The sequence below is a fragment of the Columba livia genome, chromosome 2 (genome assembly GCF_036013475.1).
Source record: "Columba livia isolate bColLiv1 breed racing homer chromosome 2, bColLiv1.pat.W.v2, whole genome shotgun sequence".
NCBI lineage: Eukaryota > Metazoa > Chordata > Aves > Columbiformes > Columbidae > Columba > Columba livia.
The window spans coordinates 139708592-139726819 of record NC_088603.1 but is presented as its reverse complement, the minus strand read 5'-3'; the positions used below and the strand labels follow the sequence as shown (position 1 = coordinate 139726819).

At 38.2% G+C, this 18228-nt stretch overlaps 1 protein-coding gene across 8 annotated transcripts in view; it reads right to left on the bottom strand.

Moving 5' to 3' along the window:
• Nucleotides 1-18228, bottom strand: part of VPS13B (vacuolar protein sorting 13 homolog B) — a 449295-nt gene that overhangs the window by 195418 nt on the left and 235649 nt on the right. For all 8 annotated transcript variants that reach the window (XM_065054087.1, XM_065054081.1, XM_065054083.1 and 5 more), the window contains 2 exons: nucleotides 17029-17249; nucleotides 12061-12267 (listed from right to left, as the gene is read on the bottom strand). In XM_065054087.1, the coding sequence (XP_064910159.1) occupies nucleotides 12061-12267; nucleotides 17029-17249 (428 nt within the window). The remainder of the gene's footprint in view (nucleotides 1-12060; nucleotides 12268-17028; nucleotides 17250-18228) is intronic.

Genomic DNA, 18228 nt, shown 5'->3' with positions numbered 1-18228 from the left:
GAGCCCTGCAGGCACATTCTGATAATTCTAGAAGGCACAACTAAAATATTTACCATCCACAGGACTTAATCCTGTTCATTTGCTGGAACTTACCACCTCCAAATAGCAAAAGAAAGATACAAACATGAAATTGCTCATCAGCTCCTGCCCCTAGTGGGTACAATCTATCAAACTGAATGCAAGGGACACAAAAGTCACCGATGTCAATCAGAAGCAACTAAAAACCCACCAGCATCTTCACTTGCAACTCCAAGTGTTGCAAGTTTGCCTCATTATTCAGGCACAAAAGGAACAGGGTATTGTCACTTTGATCCGCTAAGACCAAGTTGTTTCTAAAATTTATAGACCAATAAACACCTAAAGTCTTAACTTTCAATGAAGGTTTTGGGGATTAGGAATTGTAAATTATGATGAAGAACATGTTTGGGAATTTTGAGATTTATGTAACAATTTACATGGAAGAACCTTGGAACCAGACCTACACAAAAAGCACAGAGGTTTGACTGAATTTATTTTAACCTGTCAGGCAATGAATGACGATAGACCCACTTCAACTTCAGATGTCCCAGAAAAGCTTACTTTCAGTAGCAAAACTAAAGATTTGACAGTACTTGACTCATTCTGCAATCCAAGACTGGAGAATGTGAATATGGGAATTCTGCTAGCAAAATTGTTTTGACTGTATTAAAGAAATCTGTTTAAAAAAACCAAAAAGCATCACAGAGAAAGGATACCCCGGCAGCTACTTGAATTAAAGCTTTTGTTTCTAAAAATTAAGTAGTTCAATTTTGTAAATCTCCAGGATTAGAGATAACTACTAACATTACTGGTGAACAGGAAATTTAAAAAAAGTCTGTTTTTTGCAAAAGAGTTCAGGATGAAGAAAACATTCTCTATGAAAGCATTTCATTAGCAAGGGCTGTCATTATGACTAATATTTGAGGAAAACTTCCCAGTTATGTGTCAAGGAACCATGGATACGGAATTAGTATACAAGGCAAACTAAAAAAAGATATTAGTCATTGGATTTGTGAATATAATGTAGAAATGATATCACAGAGCATGAAAGAAAGACAATGAAGAGTTTCAACCCATAGGAAAAACAAGTAGCTCATCTTCAAGAGAGCTAACAGAACGGTAAAGAAATCCTCTAGTATTGACAGTACTGACGTCTGAAAAGGTACAATGTGTGCTAGTATCTTAAACATGAAAAGGCAAATAGGGTAATAAATTGGAATGCATGTTCTATATTCATTGTCCTATGACAGGTTTCACCTGTGATGTTTTCATACTACATAAATCTTCAAGATGTCTGCTATACAATGCTTGATCACTTAGTAACAGTCAGAGAGAGAGAGAGAGATAATATAGATGAATGAATGAACAAACGCAGAGCTGGATTTACCAAAGACCTGCAGAAACAAACTGAAAAAAATTAACCCTGTGCTTTGGTTTGAATGAAGTTCTTGCTCTGAAAAAAAAAAGAAAGCAGTACTTAGAGGCCTATGCATTAATTGTGTGGTACTCATGGAATCCAGAAAGGCAGAAGCAGCGCAATTAGTCCAGAAACTAAGGCAAGAGGAACACTGCTGCCTCTCTGACACAGACATGTACAGAATGGTCTGAAGTAGCTGGACAAGGACCAGAAGGTATGAGGAAGATTAATCAGAAAGATAGAAATAACACTTGCCTGGGTATGTATACATTTTTTTTGCATGCGTGGTGGAAGGAACAGGGAGATGTAATAATGGAAGTTAAGGAAATAAATTTGGGAAAGAAGTTTTTGAATGTACTCACAGAAGACAAGTTAGGGAAACAAGGGATGAATGGATGAGTGCACTGGTGAAAGAACTGGTACACAGCATAGAGGAGAACAAGCAGAAAACCAGAGTTAATGGAGAAAAAGATTCATCTGGTTCCCTTCAAATAGACCTCCCAGAGGGAAAGTTCCCTGTATCATTTTATCCACCCATTTTTATAACACCTTATCTCTTTTACAATCCTTTCTTCCCTGAAAGGTTCTTAATTGTCACCAGGTTGTCAGTCTGTTTACATCAGTAACAAATAGCTTATAAATGAAATAGGAGAAAGGACCTACTCAAGGCTACGTTTTTTGTTTGTTTGTTTAAACTTCAGCCACACACTTTGCCTTCGCTCCCTTCCTGCTTCCCCTCTCTCCTTTCTCTTTTGAGCATTTCTTCTCCATTTTGTTCTCACTGAGCAAACTTCCTTACACAAAACCACCTGAAATCCCTCTCCAAGCCATGGACTTAACTTGACCTTCTTGCCATTACAATTTGTTTACTCTTCCATCTTGCATTTCTCTCTTACATTGTCCACAAATTTAGATTATTAAAAGTTAGCAGGGCCTGTTTCCTGCTGTGTATCTGATCTTGAATGTTTACCACAGTAGGACATCTAACTGGAGAAACCTCGGAGAGCTCATTTCACTAAGATGCCTCCAACTCCAAAGCAAGTGTGGCACAATGGACATACAGCACCCAACAAGATGAAAAATAAAGGGGTGACAGATCTTCCTGAATAACCCATGCAGGGCAGAGTTTAACTCTTTTCTGCCAAACTCTGACTCATATTTCCTATTTGCATTGCCAGCAAAATCCTTCCTAACACCTGTCTGTCCAGACACTTCTGAGTACTGTTTCCTAGTTATACCTTTGCAAGATGTTTCCTACTGTCTTCATGAAGAACTCTGCTCTCTCCAGTGCCACTTAATTATCCTACAAGGCAGCATTGACAGCAACATAGAAACAGGTATCTTTTCAGAACTGTACGCAAAACTCTGTTGTTGGTTGTTTTTTTTTCCTCAAGGATGCCGGCATTTGTCCTTGGAAAGGAAAAGTATGGGGAAGGAATGAAAACTGGCAAACAGCCTTGGAGAGTGTCAGGCCTGAAGTCCCACAGCATCTGAAATGATGTAGGCAGAGCAGCAACTTCTCCAGTACTAAACCATGTTAGTCCTTATGACTTCTCCTGAAGCGGCAGGCTCCATCCATAGCACAGCGGCATAAGCCAGGAGGCAACAACGACCCAGCCATTTCGTTGTCCTGTGACCATCCCTGTCTACTCTCTTAAAAAACAAGCCTGTCTCCCCTCCAACTATCTGCTCTTCCACTTGTAAAGCTATAAAAAGTGGGAGCAAAAATGTATCCTTGCAAAGCTGGAAAGAACAAAATACTTGAGAATCTTGTCTCCCTTCTTAATGTGTCTTTATTTACAACATCCCAATTTTGACATCAGAGAAGCCTCGTTCTATTTCATGACTTGCAATTTCATGCCACCAGCACAGCATCACTTCTGAGTCTTCTAATTTCTGCCAATAAATTCCCTTCTTCTTCATGTTTCTTTTGTATAACTCATCCAAACAGTTCTTTGACACTCTGTCTTCCAATAACTTTCCACACATTCATAATTTGCTTTCGAATGATACCGCAAAGGATGATGCTTCTATGTGGGAGTTTCACAGTGTCTGGGATGACTGTTCTCATCAAACCCCACATGCTCTAGAGACACTGGAGTCAATGGTACTTTGGAACGGGGGGATCCCTTCAGCAGGGCAGCTCTGAAGGAAGGAACCAGCCAACGACAATATCCTCAGATGGATTTCACAAGTTATTAAGAAATTGAAGGCAATCAAAGGTTAAGGAAAGAGAGAAACAATACTTATTTAAACCTGATAATACATTTATTTACAGTTCAAGTCAAAGTTCAAGCCAATGTTGATGTTCTGTGGACAGATTTTCTGCTCTCTATTATTTTCATTCTATTAAAAATGGTTTTTTGTTTGTTTGTCTGTGTTTTGGTTTTGGAGCTGGAGCATTTTTAAGTTCTTTTTGTACAGTAGGCACGCTTTATTTGCCAAATTTTAACATACAAACTGTAGTGGAGGGGGTAGGAAAGAGAGACTCTCCATACACACCCTCACTCTCCCACTGAACACGTTCCAAAATGCTACTTGTATGAAAATCAACTTTGTTTGAAAATTTTGGCAGGTCTCTACATTTCTGATAGTTAAAAAAGAAAAAAACAATAGTAAATTAAACTTCAAGGGGTACAGTTAACAGCAAATACATACTGCCACCACAGCAAGTTTTGAATTTTATAATTTGGTTTTTTATTATTGTTATTTTTCATAATTTAATGTTTTCAGATGTTTCATGCATTTTGTTAACTATTTTTTTTTTTTTCCACTGAGAGCTGTTTTTATTTAGTGGTTTGAGTATATAGATAATTTTGTTCTGTAGAAAACTGAGGCTATCATTTTCCCACACTGTTCTTCAAGCTTAGTCTTCTCAAGACACCAAATGAAGTACTATGCCTCTCTGAGAGTCAGCCAGTTGATAATTTTGGCACAAGGTTACTTACAACAGTATTTATGAGATTCTTGAAGAACTACATTTGTCTACCAAAATCCTAGACATATATAAAAAGCAAATTAAGCCAGGAATGTGCAATCAAATTTAAAAGCAGGAAACCCTAGCTTTTAGGGAATGTGGCCCCTGCCAACTTGCAAGCCTATCAGATCTATGAAGTTTACAAAAAAACAGTTACAGGTACAGATCCAGATGCACCATTAGAAACTGCTTCCTCCTCTTCTAAAATACATAATAAAATAGGCTATATATCTGATATATTATAAGCAAAAAATACACAGGTGAGGAAAAAGAGGCCAAGGTGCTCGCAATTTCCATTGCTATTGCTGAAGCTAAGCTTTTGCTGCCATCGTTCCAATGTTTGTGCTTATTCTTATCGCATTTGCAGATGTTTCTCACACTTTAATTTCTGTAGCATGTGAGGTGGCTTTACTAAATCCTACTCAAATTCTGTAACACACAATTGCACTGCTGTAGGACAAAACTTCATTTAGTCAATGCACAAGTAAGGCCTACACATGCATGTGTTTCTGGAAGTGAACGTGAGAAAGGAGTCAAATGGAGGATGTGATGTCAGTGTAAAAGAAGGTTTTCATTAATAAAGGAACAGTGAACCTCTGGACACAGCCAGAGGTAGAGTAAGTTGGGGATCACACACCTGGACCTGCACTTGTCGGGGGTTTTGGAACTTATCTACCGCAGGGCCTGCGCGTCCTAACCAGGGCCTCAACTCACTGGTAGCTTTGTGCTGCCATTCTGTACTCAGGTTACTGCATTCCCACCCAGCATGCCAGGTCACTGCTGTGTATGTACACTTGTGTAGCTCAACAGTACAGCTCCAACCGCATTAAGCTGGGGCTTTCATTGATAACCTCTTCTGTCCGCAGCTCTGCCAGCTGCAGAGCTTATCAACAGGCATCCCCAGCTGCTCAGCACCATGGCCCCATCAGGGGTTACCGGCTCCCCCACCCCCTACTTCAACAGTTCAGTGTGAACATACCATCAAATTCCTTCTGCTGTTCAAACACACATAAAGAGTTGAATTGGCCCATTCTCCTCCTCAGTGGCAGCAGCGCTGCAGATGCTCCTCTGCAGGCAGATGCTGCTATCAGGCTGTCCTTTGGGAGGGCAAAAATGAAGAGATTGCATTTCGTCTTAGCCTTCAGCTAATGGCACTGTAACCAGAACCACTGGACAGTGGAAGGGGCTGAAAAACTGATGGTCTGCAGTAGCTGATGGTTTGGTTTTCTTTTAATAAGCTCAAATTCTTAGAAATTTTTTGTGGTGAAAAACTAAGAAACTTAAGTGAGAAAAGAGACTGTGCTCTTGTTTCTCATGCAGTTTCAATTTTCATTTTGGATTTTCAGCACCCAGAGTGGTATTGTTAAACATGTTTATGCATTAATTTTCTGCTCTGTTTCCAGATCTACAGAAAAATCAAGCCAGAGTCAGAAACCCTGAACTATTTTCCCACAACTTCTCATGCCAAGTCCTAAAATATACAATTTAATTCTTTCACCGATTGTTGCAAATTGACCAATATACTGAGTTTATTTTCTTAGCAGAATTTATCTTTGTTCATCAGGAAGATCCAAACATATGAGGCCTTCATCCTTGGCCTGCCTAAAGCTCAGGGATGATCACAGTTTGGCCACACTACTGCTATGCCTTATCAAAATAACTTCTGCGTTCTTGCTCAATCACCGAGTTTCCCCAAGGACTAAACACTTCTACCACTGTTTGCACTTAAGTAAACAGTAACAAGTGGCCTGTTGCAGTCTGTACTACCTTTGCTTGTGTGGTTCCAAAGGAGGGATGGTAAAAATGATTAACTGTTTCCAGCCCTCCAGTACTTAAGCCTCTCACTCATGTTTCCATGTCTTACCACCACCCAGACAAATTCAGTAAGCTAGGTAGCTTTATCCACACACGACTGTGGTGCTTGCTATCAACTTGTCAGCATGAAAAGAATTACATGCAGCTAAAAATATAAATCATCCACAGATCACATAAACAAATTACTTCTTTTGCTGTTTAATATAAACAGGAGTGAGAGTTTGCTTTCTTCCAATTCATTTATAGCAAGTCCATTACAGCTGAAAGAAGCTTTAAAAATAATAATTTGTCTCCCACAGAACAAAATAATACATCAACTGTAAAATCGCTAAACCTAAAAAACCCCATGTCTATTGCAGCAAAGATTTCAAGATTTAAAAATATAGGAACATATAAACAGAATACAGACTCCGATAAAATGGAAACTTCTGGAAAATCTCCCTAGGTCAAACCTGTAGGAAAACATTGTTTATATACTATATAAATACTCTATATATTTCACTGATGCTTATCAGCAATAATCACTACAAAATATATAGCTGCAAGGTGAAATTGTGGCTGATGCACTCAATTTTTTTATATCTTACCTTCTCCATTTCTTTCATTAAAAAAATTACTGTTACAATAGTCTGAAAACAAGTTATAATTTACAAATACAGCATGGTATTTTCCAAAACAAACAACATGGACCTAGCTTTGCTCCCACTGACTTCCATGCAAGTAGCATTAGGCCAATATTAAGTACCTTCAATTTTCTGAAGACCAAAAATACGCATCTGTAAGTAATCAACACTAGTATTTTAGAGAATGTAAAGATGTTAAGGATGCAGTATTTAAAGAGATTAAAATATAAGTATTTTTCCATTTCTCTGAGTATTTTCAATTGTTTTCAGACCTGCCAGTATTGAGACAGCAATTAAATAAGGTTTTGTTGGTGTTAGGTCTCCTGGCCAGTGAGTGCCTGCACTGCAACTGCCTCATCTGCTTTTATTGCTCCCTTGATGGAATTCAGACTCTGTGGGAAGGGAAAGGAGTGGTCCAGTTCCAACCAGCAGCAAAACCACAGACAGGGATAAATCAGACCCAGGAAAATGGTGGAACGCTGCTCCACTCTTTTCAGCCTCCCCCTTCCTTCTCCCCTCTGTGGCCCACAGAAAGCATGCCTTTCTCAGTCATCCTCTGCTGCCCTGCAGTATCACTTATTCTCAGTTGGTCAACTTTCCTGACATCCCAGTTCCTATAATCACCATTTCTGCGAGGTATTAAAGGTAACTGTTGTCTTGCTGTCTCCAAACACCACCAGTTCCTCCCTATGGCTCAGATTTTCTATACCAGTCTCTGAAGAGGGTGTGAGGAATACTATAACATATGAAGCTGACAAGCACTACCCTGACATCCTCCACCCTGCTTCTACACTTTTTGAAATGAAACTTACATCTTTGTAAGGTAGCTGGAAAAATATTCTGTCCTCAACTGCACTTTGGTGCAAGAAAATGCAATTGGGTTTTAGAATACTTGTTTGAATTTCATTAGTCAGGTTCTTGTGAAAAACAGGCTCTCCAGATAAAAAGCCTTATGTCTACGATAGATGTTACACACAACAATCCATACTTGGACAGGCTGTGGAGGACTGTGTCTTCACCCAGCAGAAAAACCTGGGCTCATTGAAAATAGTATGGCATAAGTGTATGCAGCTCATCATGCATTTTGACAGATAGAACTAGCTAATGCACAGAAGACAAAACAATTTTAAAATAAAAATAAAAAAATAATAATAATCTATCTACATTTCTTGTCTACAAGGCCTGCCAACTTACTTTGCCTGCTTTTGGGGCAGAGGAATAGCTGTATAGCTCTGTGCAGATGCCACTCAGACACACCCCTGCATCTACAACAGGGTTCTGTGCATTATTGAACACACTAGGGAGGTTATTTCTCTTCAAATAAAGTCTATATTAAATGGACTATAACTGAGACACTCAGCAGACTGAAGTAGTTTAACACAGCAGCTGGAAACAGTAGAAGTGACCAGATTCTCTCATCTGCACATCTTACCTTCTTCAAATAAAGCAGATGCACAATTTAGTGACAACACTACCTACAGCTAGGTGTAGTGATAGTAATCAAGTTAACAAAGTTAGCAAAAGGAAACAAGGAAAGTAAGTGATTAACTACTTCCAAAGGACAAACACATTCCACTGGTGAGAAAGAATGAGGGAGAACATTCCTTAGCTAATTTTTCAATACATACGTTTTTAAATTCTCAACAATCCTCACCTCAAAGAACAGGACAACAAACATGTCATTATAAAGAAAACCTAGCTTGTGCTTTGATACTAGGAAACATGTTGAATAAGTTCAGAGACAGCCACCAGCCGCAGAAGAGAATGTGTTATGGAGATACTGCCAACCATTATGTTCCAAATTATTTAATTTACATTGTCTAAAATAGTCTATGAGAAATGTGAGAATATAGTTCCTTTTACTATTTCTCACTGTTTGGCCAAGTGTGATTCTCCTACCTCTTTCCTCTCCCACACCCAACAGTACTACACAACTCACAGGTATCAGGACTGTGCAGAGTCTCAGGAACAATGTTTTTAATTGCTTTACACATGGCAATCTGCAAAAGTTCATTGTATAGCTTCAAAACACTATTTTTACTGATGGCCACCAAAAGATTAAAGAGAGAAAAAAAATAATCGGGTAAAGTGATGACTACACTGATTTTAAATGATGGTAGAGTGCTTAAGATCATTTTCCCTGTGGTTTAATAAAAATTTGTTTGCAAATTGTTACTTTGTTTACATCACCTAGAATGCATTAACTTGGTCATCCTACTAGATGATTCACCTCACTCGAACTGGTAGCTTGACATAAAATTAGTCCTAAGAGTGAAGGGATAATCATTTCTTTTGAGGTTTGTTTTGTTTTAAACCTCAGACTTTAAACACAGGAAAGCAGTGAGTCAAGACAACCTTTGATGTTACATCCCACAACAACGAAAACATTTAGATGAATCCTCCACTGGCTATCCGTTCTTTTTCACCTTACAGTACCATTAACTTTTTTCAGGAAATCACAAGACCGATATCAAAGGTGGTCTTCAAGTATAAACATTGACTCACAAATTCATAAAAATGATAATACTCACAAACTCGAATGTAGCATTTTAGTAGCTACTGGTCTTATAGGAATCTAAGCTATGGCGTGACTTCCCAGGACAAAGATTCTAAATCTTTTTTTCAACCACAGTAATTAAAAACATGTGGTTTTTTTTTTTTTTCTGTTTTACTGTTAACTAAAACCTTTGTGCACACTACATACTGTTTTTATTTTAATCACCTCAATACACCTAATATTCTCAACTAGTTAATCAGAAATGGAGTAAGATTTTCCTCATCTGCTGAGGCAAAACTGTTACCCTCCTGCTTGAACAACCCTGTGAATCCTTTCCTGACAGCACAAAAATGAGCGTTCTAATTCTCATTTTCAATGTCTGACAAAGAACTTCCTGCAGTCTCAAACATCTAGCCATGTACCCATTCTCCCCCCTCACTGTCTCCGTTAAACAAATGATGTGTCCCTCAGTGTGCTTTTCTGTCTGTGCTGGCTCTGCTGACCTGCCCTCCTCCTCCAGCCACAGACAGAACCCCTTGTGCTGAGAGCTCTGAACGGAGAGGATGGACAGGAGCTCTGTTCCTCAGTCTTTCAGTCATATCAACTTCATGCAAATGTTTGAACCTTTCTTTCCTCTTCCGTATCTTTAATAATATCCTCAGAGCATGATCAATTTTTAAATTTATTTTTCTTGCCTAAGGACAATGATACATTACTTTCAAAGAAGTTTCCAAATCTCAGTTGTAAAGTGCTGTGTCAACTCTAAGTCACCTATTGCGAAAAAATCCAACAGAACTTTCTATTCTAACAAGATCGAAATTATGGTTTTAGCTTCAGACTGAAAAAGACTAAACACAAATTCTAACATTATCCTTCGCTAATTCACCAAACTTCACTTAGATCAGGAGAAAATTTATTTAGCTAGTGCATAACGTTTGCTGATAATAGAAGGAAAATTAAATAAATGATGAGCAACACTTTGCAAAGGGGTAGGATATGACGCTGAACTTGGACCCATATTACCAAATTAATCCTGGTAAAATATAGATTAAAACAATTACTGAATCAGTTTCAAGTAATGCTCCAAGTACTGCATATACTCCAAATACTGCTATTATACAGAGGGTCAAAAGAAAATTGTTATTTTTAAAGCTGGTGGTTTCTGATTTTAATGAAGAAGAGAATTGATGTGAGCAGGTAAAAAAATACTATTTTTGTAATCATATTGTTTTCACACTATTATTGTTTTCCTTCAGTTCTGTATCCATGGCAATTTTTTTCACAACTGAGATCAAACGTGCATAGAAATACACCAAAACCAAGCTATTAAAATAATCCTGAAACAGTTTAGTGAAACTAAAACTGTGGCTCAAACACTTTTTAATGACAGCTACCTCTGTGTGTGAGTGATGAATTAATATAAACCACACATAGGGTTAAAGCAATCCTGGCCAAATGTTGAATATGTAATTGCATTCAGCATTCAAATTGCTGTGTATGTGCCTGTGTTCCAGAACTGTTCTACAAGGTGTTTCCAAAATTGCTGTATTTATCCTGAGAATGAAGCCCAGTCTCTCAGAACAGTCTCCCCATATTCTAACAGCTTTATGTTAAGAATGAAGCATTGTGTATGTATGATATACTATTGGTACTTACCTTACATCTTTTTGGCTCTCTCCTGGAGCACAAAGACAACTCATTATTTCAACTAGTAAGCCAGAGGCACTAAGGAAATCACAAGCACTAGGCCTGTTCAGTTGCACAGCCTCCTGTGACCACTCATCCTATTATATCAGCTGCCTGGTGACTCACAGCTAATGATACTCAAGAGGGGAAGTTTAACACTCTATTCATGCTGATAAAAGAATTAGCCTTCTTTCCTCAATATGGCAGAGAAAAAGAATTCCTTCCCATGCCTCCAAAATACAGCCTTAGGCACACACAGAGGTGAAGAATCAGGTACCAGAATACGCCAAGCAGCTATGCAGTGCTGTAAATTAAGGAAGCAGAAATACGTAAAACCAAGTGTCCAACCTTTCTTATCTTTGAAGCTGCATACCCAGTTCTCATGTGACTGAGTTACAAAAGCATTCCTGAGACATAGGACAGCTGGGAGAGGGGAGGGAACAGAGCTCCAGGAGTAGTTCACAGCTGAAAGGTAACAGTGTCTGGATGGGCCTGGGGTGAGCGCACAGGTGGGCGAGCTGCAATGTCAGCGCTGGGAGCCTGCGCTGCCCGGAACCGCTCCTGCCTGCCAGTGCTCTGCCAGCAGCTCTGCACTGACACAGGCACCACGCTGACGGGCTTCAACACGACAGGCTGACTGCTGAAGCTACTCGGAATGACTCAAAGGCAGCACAGGTACCACAGGTGCTTCCAAAATGCCAGTTACTATTCTAATAATTCTGGACTTGAAAAACACTAAGCAGAATTTTCTGATAACAGTTCATTCACTTCAAAGAGAAACAATCCAGACAAATTATAAACATAGGAGCAATACACCAATTTCTTTTTATTTTTGTTTGTTTTCCCCCTCCTTCCCCTTGCTCCAACCAAACTGAGTAATGAAGTATTCCTCATCAGTTTATCAGGACAAAGCTACTTTCCATAGGGACACTACTGCTCTTTCTGATCCTCCTGATTCTTACCTGACCCAGAAGCACCGCACCTTGTAAGTCAGAATTCACATGACATTTTTTTGAAGAAAGCCTACCTCTGTAGTGGTCCCAATGTCAGCAGATGGGCTGTACGTGCTGGTATCTGGTGGAGCAGTGCCAACACTACTTTTAACTGGAGAGCTTGGAGGAGCAGGTCCTGTCATGGTTTCAGTATAAACAGAAGACTGATACAGAATTCCTTTCCTCTGAATTTTATTCCAAACTTTACTTGTGATCTCAGCCAGTTCATACAGAAGCTGCACCTAAAAGAAATAAAAATGACTTCCTCATGATGAAGCTTTCCTTAATGAGGTGAAGGAAAATCAAAGTCCTCCACTGAGACTTAAAATGTAGCAGAACTGAACTTATCACCATTTATAATATTCTGATAAGAAGCTATGTTGCAATTAAAATAATTAACATCAGTTACAGTATAGCGATATTGATAAAAATAATCTGTGCTTTGTTTAAACATATGGTAAGGACCTCATAAAAACTTAGCCAATAACATGGTCCTGTAAAACTTTTACTAATATCATTTTTTCCAATTTAAAAAAGATAATTTATGGTATATTTCACATGTATAGACACTGCCTATAGAAAAAGGCAAACATAAACCTTACAAAATATGAACAACGCTAAAATTACTCATTTAAATCATATAAAAATAATGACCCTATACAAGAGATGAAGCTGTTCTATGTTTTTGGAAGAATATCCACTATCAAACTCAATGGTCTCCTGGCATATGTAACTCCAATATTCAGAAACATACTGTTTAACTTGCACATTGTTTGACTCAGTTCTAAGATATTTACACAAGATTTTGTAAATAAGCATTAATCACAGAACTTGTATGACAACACACTGCAATATACTGTATAAAACAAGCTCAGAGAGAAACAATCTGCAAACAATCTATAAGCAGATCCACAGCTGGATACCATACCCAACTTGCCATTATAAAAAATGGCAATTCTCATATTTATAAGAACTTTAAGCCTGAGGACAGATCTAGTCTATGAAGCGGGCTTCTTATGTGGGTAGAACAGATGCAGAAAAACACTGTTGTCAATCTACATTTGATATAAAACAGTACTTGATTCTGTGCATAAGAGTGTGCGATGAAGTCTCAAAGTACATGCTAGAGTCCTTTCTTAAGAGGTGAAATGCTGGAATTTTAGGAAAAACCTTCTTAATTCATCTTGGATTTTCTTTTGAAGTTTCAAGACTTACACTGAACAGGCCATATACTCTCGGCAGAATTTTTCCTTAAAGGACATAAACTACTCAGTACTTTTTTTTGTCTTCATCAACAGAGCACCCTACAGACAAACATTAACTCTGGCTGTGGCAAAAAATTCTTTCAGCTATGCTTCAAAATATTTTGTGTCTGTAGCACTCTGATAAGCACTTGTAGCCTCTAAATTATTAATAACAAATTGCTAAGTTTTCTCAAGTCTTTTCCATGTAACACAGGAAGATCAACTAATAATGTCCATCTCATTGATTGAGTAACATTAACTGGTGTCAACACTTTGCCGGCAACAGTCTCTAGAAAAGTAACAGGATTCGGGCACATATCCAAATCATGCACGCTTGCAGTCTCCCCTCCCTCAAAATATTTTTTAGTCAAGAAACCAAAGGATAATTTCAGCTATAGTTGTCTTAATGAAGTAGGGCTTCCAGAAAGTTAATTATTCTGCTGTTCATGAAAGTACTAAATAACACAAAAGAAGGAATGATGCAACTTCTGTATTTACATACGTGCTCAAAGACAAGTTAAAGAGTTTGCCATCAGCTAATCCAACACTGGAGAGTTCCAGTCCCACTGGGGCTGCAACAGTCATAATCATGAAAGGCAAGAATTACTTATGTTATCAGGGAGATACCTTAAAATTGCTCAGGCTAGATTCTTGCCAGCCACTCTGAAACAGTGGGTATTTCAGACGGCAGTGGCCACCTCTCAATGTCACCAGCAACAGACAGCCAAGTAGTACCCCCTAAATACTCTGCCCTGCTCTGAAACCAGAGGCAAATCAACAAGTTCATCAAGAAAAATGGCACTCTTTGATTACAGGGAGATGATGTTTATGGAGATAGGTTAAAAAGTAGAAAATACCAAAAAGCCCCAAAGAAAAACTTCATTAAAATAAAGAAGGCATGTGACTATATGTAAATAAAACTTTAAAACTTCAGCTAAAGAGCTGAAGTTATGTCTTTGACTATTTTTAATACACTTAATTTCATTCCATTGGTTGTTAATCATTCAAATGGAAGGATTTCTACTTCTCCTGTTGGCTGTACTCCTTCAAGTGAGCAGTCCTAATCCTTTGAAAATCCATTTCTGATAATATTAGAAGAGCTAAAGTAAGTGTAAGGTCTCTCTTCTTTATATGTATTTTTGAGCATAACCGTTAATACACAATAATTATTTTTAGTACACTCTATTCAAGAAAACAAAAATGGTACGACAAAAATAGGAATAACTGCCAGTATTTGTTAAGAAAAGTTCCCCTCTCTCACTGGTTTCACTCTCTTCCCAGCAAAACCACATATAACTCAATAAGATCCACTGACTACTTGGAAAAATCTGTGAAGTTCAATACATTACAGAATTTTCTACTTCAAAAATAACACATTGAAAACTACAACAAAAGGCAACGTCCTGGCAATTTGGCACACTGGAAGTATCTATTGACCATAAAGAGATACAACCATCAGAACATGGTTTCACATGAAATCATAATAGTCATACAGTAAAATATTTCACCTTTGCTACCATTTAACAAGTTCGCTAAGTATCACCTACTTTAAGGCTGTCATCTACAGACAAAATACAGCCCGTCATTCTAAAGAATCAAATTTCATAGTTCACTCTACTGTGAATTTATAACTATCGAATGCTGTTTATGTAACTGTACTTTCCATTTTCTGTTCTTGAGCATCTGGTTAAAGAAGACTGATGACGTTTTTTAGCCCTTTGGCATAAGTAAAGCAGAAACGACAAGCAGGGCAGATGTAAGGGAGAAAGTACAGCTCAAGAACCTTCACTAAACTCAGATAATTGTTCTGCATCCTTTTGGTCATTACATCACTTGAGTGAGTTAATAACCTCACTGTGTACAAGGACATCATTTAAGACAACAATATTTGGTTTGATATTCCTCTAAACAAATTCATTTTAACACTTCACTATATTTGTAATATGACTGACATGGAGCCTACAACTTAATATTCTTAGTGCACATATTTTCTTAGAGCTACAAAATAAATTATTTGATCACATTTTGTTAGGAAAGCTTGAAAATGTGCTTTAGTTACTCCATTTTTCTTTTTAATTTGCAACTCAAATTTAGGTAAGGCTTCCACTTATAACAATGCCATTCCGCTTATAAATTAATGCTATCAATGTATTACATATCTTTACGAGTAACACATTTGGAGTTTTAAAACAATCAGAGCTGATCAGACAATTTGCTGCAATTTCACTGAGAGTTTACCAATGAAATGTATAATAGCAAAATATTTTGCTACATGAACATCTCAAAATATGTGTCAATTTTCCAGATATCTGCAATATCATTATGATTTTTTCTATGAAAATTAATAAGGCAGGTTTCCACAGGCTGTGAAATTATTGCATATGAATTAATTAAACATTATGGAAATACTACAAAGTTTCAAAGTACAGCTTTCAGAAGCCTTTAAATATAAAATATAAAGCTGTCAGCAAAATCATAATTATGCCCTTTCCTATTTATACATTTATAGCAGCTTTTATATCTCCTAACACACCTGTCATACAGCTTTACAAGTCTGAGTAGACTTTGTTGAGGCTGCTCAATTTCAAACCCTCTAGTGCGCAATGTCACTCTACCAAGCCTCTGCCTAGCGAGTGCGAGTCTATGCAGCACAGACAACAACAGCGTATAACAAATGGGTCAGGAATAACTTGGATGGAAGTTAATGAATGGGGTAGGAGGCCACACATAGAGGATAAAATGAATACATAGTTTAAAACACTTGTTTCATTCATAGAGCATGGAATGAGGCAAGGGAAAAACTGCATGTGAGTGAGAAACATATTGTAATGAGTACACACAAGGGATAACATTAAAATTACACTAGTCACCTTAGCTTTAGTATTCCCAGACTTGGGCCATAGGTCCATAAATCTTTACAAACGTGCTCTCTGTCAGATCAAAATCATAATGTTTTGGGTTCTTTGCCTTTCTTTTTATTAAATGAAGCAATAAACAGTCCATCTTGTCCATGACATCCTCTGTAAAATCATACATATGGCTAAAACTTTGGAGCAGACAGCATATGAATGCAGAACCCTATTCAGACCTCAACAGATTTGCAATTCCCAAGGACAAAAGTGTTCTCTACATCACCACTGGAAATGTTGCAACTGTCAGGAAAGCGTTACTCGAGCTGCAGTACAGATTAATCAAAATTTTGCATAGAAAATCTACTCAATTTGGAATTACAGCAACCTACAGGTCAGTACAATACAGGGCGCACGTTCTGGAAATCTAGCAACTTCTTTGCCTTTTAATAAAGATAAATGAGGTGGTGACTTTTGTTTACATACATTCATATATATTTTTTCCCCTTTACTATAGGGTACTATTGTTTGCCTAAGAAATATGTTCAAAGGAATGCTACTTCTATGAAATGATGGTAAAAAATTACATTAAACCACTTCAATATACGAATCCACAGTGATAGCAGAACAGAACTATAGCACTTAATGGTCCATCTGCAATTCATTTCACTCCATAAGACAAAAGATGCATTTATATTGTAGCTATTACATTTTGAGAAGAGTTTAGATTACAAAACTTGAGAGAGCTTCAAAGCAAATCTTAATCTAAGCACCTTGATCTTGATGGCCTAGTTAAAAAAAAAAAAAAAAAAAAAAGATAGAAGAGACCCTCGTCAACAAAACACAGAACAACTGTACTTAAATTGAGTTATTTTTAATTTCCTTTCATAAATCAATTAAATGTACCAACCTGGGGGTTGGAGCATTTTATTTCAAGGGACTCAAGGTCGACATGGAGGCAGACGACAAATGAGTGCCTGGATTCTGGCCCCGAAGCAAGCAGTTTCTGGGAAGTAACAGCTAAAGTAGAAGTACAGCCCATTGGTTCCACTAAATTAAGTGTCATCTGTTGTCCAAGAAGAGTATATATACTGAAATGATGCAGACTAATAGTCCATGGGAAAGCATCACCTAATGATTAAAAAGAAGGAAAAACAGTTACATAATTCCATAATAAAACCTAGGCTATTATTTTCTCAAAACTCAGCAAAGACTTTATCTAAACACCCTTAAAATGTCAGCAAGTGCAATCAACAACCATTAAACTGATCCCAAACTCTCACAAATCTAAATTCAACAATCAATTCTATTCTACATATTGAGATCTAAGCAATAGCAATACAATTTGAAGAACTTGGAAAAGAAAAAAAAAAATTAACCCCAAAGAGCAAACACATACAACATAATATTTGAAGAACAGTCTTTTTGCTTTATATGATTTTCCTCAAACTGTAGAATATCCTGAAACCAGTCCTCCACGAATTTCTCCCATGTAGGACCTTCCCACAGGCTGCAGTTTTTCAAGAACTGCTAGAGCACGAGTTCCTTCCATGGGGTGTAGTCCTTCAGGAAAGGATGGGGGTCTTCTCTCAGGGTCACAGATCCTGCCACAAAACCTGCTTCAACCTGGGCTCTTCTCCACAGGGGAACAGGTCTTGCTTAGAAGCTTTCTCCAGCACGGGCTTCCCACAGGGTCACAGCCTCCTGCAGTACTCATCCACCTGCTCTGGTGTGGTGGGGTCCTCTATGAACTACAGGCTGGATATCTTCTCCGCCATGGGCCTTTGTGGGCTGCCTGTCTCACCAGAGTCTTCACCACAGGCCACAGGGGAACCTCTGCCCTGGCACCTGGAACACCTTCTTCCCCTCCTCCTTCACTGACCTTGGCATCTGCAGTGTGGTTTCTCTCCCATATTCTCAGCCCTCTCTCCCAGCTGCTGTTGCACAGCAGTTTTTCCCCTTTCTTAAATATGTTTTCTCAGAGGCGCTACTACCATCACTGATGAGCTCAGGCTAGGCCAGCGGCTGGTCCATCTTGGAGCCAGCTGGAACTGGGGTAAGCTTCTGGCATCTTCTCACAGAAGCCACCCCTGCAGTCCTCCCCACCACT